Genomic DNA, 8,836 nt, shown 5'->3' on the forward strand with positions numbered 1-8,836 from the left:
CTCCTGCATGATCTTCACTGGCTTCCTATCAACTGCAGGATTCAGTACAAAATCGCGCTCATCACCCATCAGTGTTTAAATGGGACCTCACCAGATTATTTGAAGGACCTTCTCATTCCTCATTCATCCACCAGATCTCTACGATCACAAGACTGTAACTTCCTTCACCTTCCTCGCTCCAGATTGAGGTCCATGGGAGATCGGGCTTTCGCTGTCGCTGCCCCCCGGCTCTGGAACTCTCTCCCAGATTATTTGAGAGCTCCCCAACCATTGATTGATTTTAAAAGAGGCTTGAAGACTTTTTTATTTAAGCAAGCCTATTCTGCTTCTACATGTTTTTTATGATGTTGTTTTTATCTCTGATTTTTTATCTTTGATTTTAATTTGCACTGTGTAGCACTTTGAGATTTTTGTTAATGAAAAGTGCGGTATAAATTGGATTTATTATTATTATTATTATTATTATTATTATTATTATTATTATTTCCTCACACTTCCTTCTGCTAACCCTCCTCTTCATCGTCCTGCTGAGTCGACAGGTTGCAGCAGAACAAACGGTGGGAAACGTCGATTCACATCTGGAACAGGAAGAGTTGGAGCCGACTCCTCCTGTGCAAAAATAAAAACCCAGTCGAATTTAGGATGGCTTCAAATTAGACTAAACATCTGCAGCTTTCTGCTTTTAAAGGAAGGATTAAATCTTTACTTTTAGTTTTGATCAGATTTGAAATATTTTAAATAAAAAACAAATAAAATATTGTGTTATGTTGCAGTAAAGAATAATTAAAAGCTTAGTTTTGATTCATCTACTAATAAAACAAACCTGCCAGTCATTTTGGTCTCCTTATATTATTATATACGTATTATATTATTTTATATTAATATTTCTGTTTGAGCTCAGAGGTTTTCTGACTTTAGGAACTGAGAAAATGATCAAATTAATCTGAAAACGAATCAGAAGTGTCAGGCTGACGCTGTGAGCGTGTTTTTCATCATCCTCTGCAGGAACGCCGTGAAGTCGGAGAGCAAACAGGGACATTCAGGTCCGTCAGGTTTGAGTTGGAAAAACAAACATCCTCACGTCTGCAAATGATTCAGTCATTAAACGATTTATCTGATTATTCCATTCACTGATAAATCACCTGAATAATGAAATATTCGACAGCTGCAGCCTTTAATCTGGGTGCTGGTTTTAGGAGTTCTTTATACCGGCTTCAGTTTAAACTGAAGTGTGTGTGTGTGTGTGCTTCCCATTGGCACCATCCAGGACCCATCAGAGTGTGACACTGCCTCTGAAAAGTTCACCGCGAGGGTTTCATTAGTCTCTTGGAGTGAGCACTCAATACGTAATTAATTAACCGGCGTTTAATCCTCCGTTTCTGCTCACAATAACTGAGGTCCTCACATCGCTTCCACGGATCTGAGGCTCGACCAATCGGATTACAGCGGCCTCCACCGAGCCGCTGCAAGGCTGTGGGCTTCGTCTGTCCTCCCACATCAGATGATGAGAATGTAAATAAAGTGTGCGTCCTCGGGACATGCGGCTGCATTCAGGCAGATGTGTTCCTGTGTACGTTTGTGGCTCCACAGTCGGATCAGTCTGATGTGATTGTCTGCGGCAGCTGAGAACCGAGGAAAAGACGAGGGGAGGGGGTGAACGCAGGAGGGGAAGAGTGACGTAACGAGGAGGAAAGGGAGCTAACGAGAAGGATGGAGTGATCAGATGTTTAATCCTGCATGACCAGGGAGGATTTAAGACCCACCTTTTGGTGTGAAACTACCAGATTTAGAGATTATTTAAGCCTGAATCATCTGGAGGATGCTCCGACGTGTTTGTGTGGAGAACACTCAGGAAACTGAACCAACCTCTTCTCACGACACTAATTAAACTCAAACAATGGATGAACATGTTTGGGTTTTGGTGATTAGTGTTGGTCGTTAGGCAGCTCTGGTATTCGCAGTGACCCGGCTTGGCTCCGGCCCGTTTCAGAGGGTCACAGGGGTCCAGAAAGGGGCCGACGGCGCCTGCTGTCAGGGGCCATTACAGAACCCGGCAGTGATGGGCGGTAACTCCACGCCGCCGCCACCTCCTCACGCTGCCAGGAAACCCAACGGATGGTGCCGGCGTTTAGATCATAGTCTGATCCTGAACCCGTCCTGGTTCTGTCCATCGGGCCGACCCGTCTCAGAGCCGGGTCTTTGCTCTGTTCCAACAGTTGAGAGCGACTCGTGGTCCTCGTCCAGCTGGAGGTTAATTAAACTTAGAGTCTAAGAAACGCTCCCATCTGTCATCTGAAACACTGGAAGTTGTCATTAAAACCTTCTTTTACAGACGATGTAGAAAAGAACAGAAATCTGAGGTTCTGGAGGTTTTTCTGACTATTTTCTGGTAATTTTAGGAAAAAGATTCAGGAAGTTTTTATCTGTTCTGCAGCTCCGGCAGATTTTCCACTCTCTTGATTTGACAAACAGGAGAAAATTAAATCATTTGGTGTGTGTGTGTGTGTGTGTGTGTGTGTGTGGTTATAACACATTTTCCATTTGTTTAACACACGTGACTCGAATGTTAAAAGTCCCTAACTTCTGTCTTCTCTGCGTGTTTGATGGACATCCTGTCCTGCATCATTACTCTGCTTTTATTTGGGCTTTCATCAGCTGCGGCTGCGTTCACTGATGGGACTAAAACACGCTTCTTTCAACAAAAAGACTTTTTCTGATTGGAGCGTCTCACATGGAGGCTCTGAAACAGACGGCAACAATTTATGGACAAAAGGGACAGAAACCTGGGGTTCATCAGGTGGCTGCTGGATCAGTCCAACGTCCACAGCTTGGTCAGAACAAATAAAGTCCATCCCATCAGACTGTCAGAGCTTACAGGCCCATGTCCTGAGAGGTTCTGAGAGGTCCTGACAGGTCCTGAGAGGTTCTGAGAGGTCCTGAGAGGTCCTGAATAGAAATCCAGTTTTATGAAAACGAGCTCCAAGCTGTAAGTTTTTAATAAAACTCAGTGTTTAAACCAGTCGTTCCCAAACTAGGGACACAAACCTTCAGGTTTCTGTTCTTCAGATGATTCCTAGAAACAAAATTTAATTTAAAAACACTTCCTAAGAGTATTTTCTGGGCCATAATTGTTATGAGAGATAAAAGCATGTTATTAGGTAATTTAGTGGTTGTGGTTTTTATCCTGGATGACTGACTTTTAGGTTTAGGGTTCAGGTGTAGGACTACATGTTGGTAAAGTGGAGCAGATCTGAGTCAAACAGGCTTCATGCTTTACTGGATACACAACTCAAACAGCTGGCTTTATTGTTTCAAAAGGGACGGTTGTAGCTGCTTAAAAGTCCTCATCTGTGTTGTTTCCATAAAGTTTCTTCAGTTGATCTTTAGTCTGATTTATTCTGGTGTTTCATAGGAAAGATGTGCCTTTAGTTTATTACAGCTTCAGTGAGGGAGGCGGGGTTCAGCCTTCGAGCTCAGAGCGGAGCTGCTGCTCCTCCTCGTTGATAGGAGTCAGCTGAGGAGGTCAGCCTCCAGTAGGAGGAGAGCCGGGTTGGACCCAGAACTCACCTCTCTGCTCTGGAAACACCTTGAGATCGTCCAGGAGGATCTGGAGAGCGTCTCCTGGGGGAGAAGGAGGTCTGGGTTTCCCTCCTGGACCTGCTGGATGGATTTGGTTTCCTGTATCTCTTTAATCAGGACGGTTGGGATCAACAGATTTCAGAAGACCTAATAGTTGTATAAATAATTGTGTTTTTTTTCATATAACGTGTTGGTCTGCAGAGTAAACCAATACATCTTGTTAGGAATAACAGCTGGTTGTTGACTGAAACTGATTTTTAATCAGATTTGATTGGGATGAATGATTGAATTGTGCCACCAGTTGCTTTTATTTTGAAGCAGAAACACAGATCACCAGTCCTCTCCTCTGATCCTGGTGCTGTTTGCCTCTGGTAGTTGGTAACTAAACCCATTTGTGAGGGTCTCGTTGAGCCCCCCTTCCTTACAAATCGTCCCCCCACCTCCCTCCCTCCCCGAGCGCTCCGGATTAACTGGTTAACCCTCGCCAGCTTGGCTCGGTCTGACTGAACCGAGGCGGGCCAAGTCCTTCAGCCAGCTTCAGCCGATTCAACGATCACATTCTGTTTGGATCCCAGTCGGGCCCGGACCGGACCGCAGTCCTGGCACCGGCAGCATTTAAAGGGACAGGACGAGTTCCTGAAAATCCTTGAAAAGTTTAAAGCAGAAGCTGCTGCTGGTTGATGTGAGCTTGCAGGGTGCTGGTTTGTTTGGCTGCAGAAAAGGAGAGGATGAAGAGGAGCAGCACATGAACTCTGACCTCCCTGCAACAAGGAGCTTTTCTGCACCCCGGCATTAAGATGCATCCTGCAGGCTCCTAATGTTCACGTGTTGTTCAAACAGGCTTATGAAATGAGTAAACATGTAAACACACAAACACGGGGCACTTTGTAACGGGCTGCTCGGGCTGTGCTCAGAGCCTCACGTCAGCGAGAGGAAGAGGAGGAGGGCTCCTCGTTAGCATGCGCTCTGTGTTCGCTGCCATCAGCGTCTGACTGAAGCAGCAGGAGTCAGATCAGAAAGATGGGAGGCTCCGAGGAGGAGGAGGAGATCTGATGCTCCTGCAGCTGATGGACGAGCTGCAGGCAGAAGGTGAGCTCTGGAAGGTGGGGAAGAGGGGGGAGGAGGGGGGAGGATGTGGTGGCGAGAAGCCAAGCCGTTAAGCTCTGGCAGCTCGTTAGCCTGTGTGTTACTGACCTGATGGAGCGCAGACCCCCCTCCCCCCATCATCTCACAGCTGCACTTCCCTCCACCCGCCTGCAGAGGCAGCACAGGAGCAGGAAGGTGGAACCGAGGAGAACGTTTCTGCTGAGTTCTGCCCTCAGAACATGAGGAACATCATGGTTCCTCTCCAGTCATCTGCTGATGTTCCTCCTGTTTTCAGTCCCTCTCACCACCTTTAAGGGGCGTGGTTGTGTGTGCTCGTCTGTTCAGTCAGCGTGGTAGTAGCTGAGAGTCATCTGCAACACACACGCTTCAGAGTACACTGTTAGCTGAAACCATGAGATGGGTGCTGTGACCTTTGGTTCTGTATCTTATATGTTTTAATAAAATTCACTGAGATCTCTTTGAAATCTGCTGCAGAAAACTTCTGCTAATGCTAATGCTAATTGTTCTGATGCTAACATTTTTGTAGGTCAGAGGTCAACCTTCACACTGCATTGATGCAGAAAACACATGTTCTCAGGTTCATCTCAGTCTTTGTTTGTTTGTTTGTGTTTACTGCTGCTTCAGGACAGTTGAAACTTTCGGTGGACGATGGTTGCTATAGAAACAAACTGATTGGTTCTGCTCCTTTAACTGAACACTTTTTGTCTGTTTGCTCCCCTGCAGGAGGTTTCTTTGTCTTGTTAGCACATCTCAGTCCTCTTTAGGCCTGGAGCCCAGTTTGGTTTTCAGATGTGAGCAATTTAGTGGTTTTTTTTTATTAAATAACGTGATTTTTAATAAGCAGCTCCTGCTCTCTCGGGCGTCCTCAGCTCTAATGCACAATAAAGCCGTGGATCTGCCCGACACGGGCACGCGGCTGCCGTCATGGCCGCCTCCTTCACGAGGCCCATCAGCACTGTTAGACACATTACAGCCACAATTACTCAGGCTAATCGACTTCAGGGATGTGAAACGTTCCACCGGAGAGCAGCGGCAGAGGTGATGAACAGGCAGATTGTGATTTTATTAAAGGGGAATGAGTCACATCCTTCCTGCCACGGTTCTGTTGTGTGTGCACGAGGCGGCGGAGGCTGACAGCTCGTCCTAACCTCCTGTTTTTACCTCCTGCAGCGACATCCAACGGCACCATGGAGGGCATCGACAACCAGGAGGGAGGAGTCTGCAAAACCAAGTCCATGAAGATCGTCATGAAAGTGGGCCAAAGTGAGTTCTGCTGCAGCGGTGCACAGTGTTAGTGTCTGCGGGGGGGACAGGGATGGGGACAGGGACATGGACAGGGTGGGGGTTAGAATAAACAAACAGACTGAAGGTTTGTTTTCATAAATAATTTTTAAAGCAACTTTTAATCAAATCAGAATTTTGTTTTGCTGTATTTCTTTTAAATTTGTCAATATTTTCCCATTATTTTACTGACATTTGTAATAATCCACTTCTTGATAAGACAAGATAAAAATGTTGCAACATAAAACATGAAGTTTAGAGAAATAAAAAAAAAAAATTTCTCAGAAACAACAGATAAGTTGAATCCTACCATATACAGCTGATTTTAGTTATCCAGCTTTGAATAAATACTTTCTCAGTTATTTTAGGAGAAAGTTCAACACAAAAGCAAACCAGGAAACTAGTGGTTCTCAAACTGTGGGGCGTGGCCCCTCTGGGGGATGCATGATTATTTTTTAGGCCCTAAATGGTTGTAGGTGGATAATAAATAAAGTATCCATCCAGCCTTTAATACTGGGACCATAAATCTGTATGTGTTGGGTTTCTGTGCACAGATTGGACTCTTTTTATGGTTCTAAAAGTAATTTGTTTGATTTTTTATCAATTTCTGAGAACTCAGAGGCAGATGGACCTTTGTTATTGCTCTTTAAGAGTGAATCTGGTTGTTTTTGATGGGAGGGGGGAACAGTATGAAAACTGAGATTCAGTGCTCAGGGTTTAGTCTGAAGTGAGATTATCGATGCACGAAGTTGCATCAATGATAGTTTTCTGATTGCAGCCCTCTGAATCATAATAAAATCATGAGGAGCCGAAAGATTTCCGCCTGCAGCTTAAAACTGAAAAAGGTCAGGAGGCTGAGCTGCTCCATCGTCTCCATGACACCTGGGGCTGCAAACAGAGCAGGAAATGTAACACACACACACACACACACACACACACAGACACACACACACCGCTGCAGCTGCTTTTAGACACTCTTTCAACTGGAAGGCTTTCTACAGATGCTAATCTAGTTTAGATGCAGAATTCCCCTGATTCCCAACCCAGCAGATGTTTGTGCGTCCTGTGAGAACTACACACAGATTAATCTCTCCTCTTTACATCGTGATGGGGGGCATCAGTGCTTAGAGCCATGAGAGAGTCGGAGGTTTGATTCCTGGCAGCAGCCACATGTCCAAGTGTCCCCTCCCTGCCTCCGATGTCTGAATGGAGTTTAAAGCTCTGATTGGCTCTGTAGAGATGTAGCAGAGGTCAGTGTGTGTGGGTAAATGAGGGCAGATTGTGTTGTAGTAAACTTTGAGTATAAGTACCATTTCCATCATTCTTAAGGTGGAATGTCTCTGTTGGACACTCAAAGTTTTAAAAAAGCCTAATTTTCTGCTGCACCCTCTCTGAACTCTGATGTTCGTGACCAGCGAGCCGTCTGGCCACAAGTTGTTGAAAATCACAGCCTATTTTCGTGCACGGCTCGTAGAACCGTATTTTTTTGCCGTGCACGTTATTTTGTTGCCCACCACCCCCAGGTTTATAATTTATTCTACTTTAGAAGTGAAGATGGGCAGATCTGAAAGAGTTCTATTTTTAATAAATCTGATTTATTATATCCTTGGATCTACAGGCCATAAACACTGACTTAATTAATAAGCTGAATTATAGACTCAAGAAAGTTTTATGATTCATACTTAATGTTTGTGCTGCTTTATGACCAATGGAAGAAAAAATAAACTGAAACTTGCATCCTCTGAAGAAATGCCTATCACCCGCCGCTTTTCATGCTAACGTTTTGAGCAAAGATTTTAGACACTCTGTGACGTAAATGACTCTCTGCTACTACCACTCCACATTTCAGGAAGATATCTGTACTGTGGCGGCCATCTTGGTTCAAGTTGGCTCCAAAAGTTAACCAGTTGTAGACTTTTACTGAAATCCATCCACTGGTTCACGAGATATTTTGCTAACAGACAAATACATGATCACCCGCCCTTTATGGCAACAAGCAATAACTAACATTTGATATTTGCTACCATCTCTGCCTCTGATTGGCTCAGACCCTAAACTTCTTACCCAACCAGCTGTTTTCACGCTTAATGTTTACAGGATAATGCATTCAGGACAACTCTGAAATATGGGACAAACCCCCGTCCTGTATTGATTAAAAACAGGACTTTTCTGTAGAATATGGGACAGTTCTGTGTTTTTAGAGACGTGTGGTAACCTTATCTAGAAAATGGATGAACAAAATAAACTCAAAGGCCAAAACTGGGCTGTCTCCATCCAGCTGAATGTAAAATAAATCAGTACATACAGCAAATAAAAACGAACTCTGCTGACTTTATGACAGAGCTGATATCTGCATTTTGGCCTAAACTCTTTTTAGATATAAGACATAAAAACAATTATATAAACTTTTAAACCAATAATCTAACCTTGGTGTTACAGGTGTCGGTTTACAGGCAGCATCTAGAGCGTCATCTTTAATCCTAGCATGCTAATCATGCTACAAACCTGTCGTTGTTATAAGGATAAAGGTGCTGAATGTCTCCAACATTTACCTAAAAACGTCAACAATGGCAGTTTTTCTGTTTTTCAAATATATGATGAGGAGTTTGTTGGTTTGTTGCAAACTGTGTTCAATAAGTCTAGAAAACCTGTTGCCCAACTCTGGGCCTTACAGGACAAGTGGACCCAAATGGTACTAACAGAATCCCCCCTCCAAGCATGACCCCCTCACTGGGTCCACATTAATCTTTGAGGTCTGACTTTCTCATGACAACCATCAGGATGATTAAAAAGTCTAACAAGCCTTCAACATGAGACAAACGTGCTAATCCCTGAACATCTTATCTGCCCCCCCCCCCCCCCCCCCCCC

The 8,836-nt window shown here is 44.4% G+C and overlaps 1 protein-coding gene across 2 annotated transcripts in view; it reads left to right on the forward strand.

The window, feature by feature from the left end:
* The window catches only part of efnb2a (ephrin-B2a), a 25,825-nt gene that overhangs the window by 11,698 nt on the left and 5,291 nt on the right, over positions 1–8,836 (forward strand). For both annotated transcript variants that reach the window (XM_017441365.3, XM_037975966.1), the window contains exon 3: positions 5,857–5,949. In XM_017441365.3, the coding sequence (XP_017296854.1) occupies positions 5,857–5,949 (93 nt within the window). The remainder of the gene's footprint in view (positions 1–5,856; positions 5,950–8,836) is intronic.

The sequence above is a fragment of the Kryptolebias marmoratus genome, linkage group LG6 (genome assembly GCF_001649575.2).
Source record: "Kryptolebias marmoratus isolate JLee-2015 linkage group LG6, ASM164957v2, whole genome shotgun sequence".
Lineage (NCBI taxonomy): Eukaryota > Metazoa > Chordata > Actinopteri > Cyprinodontiformes > Rivulidae > Kryptolebias > Kryptolebias marmoratus.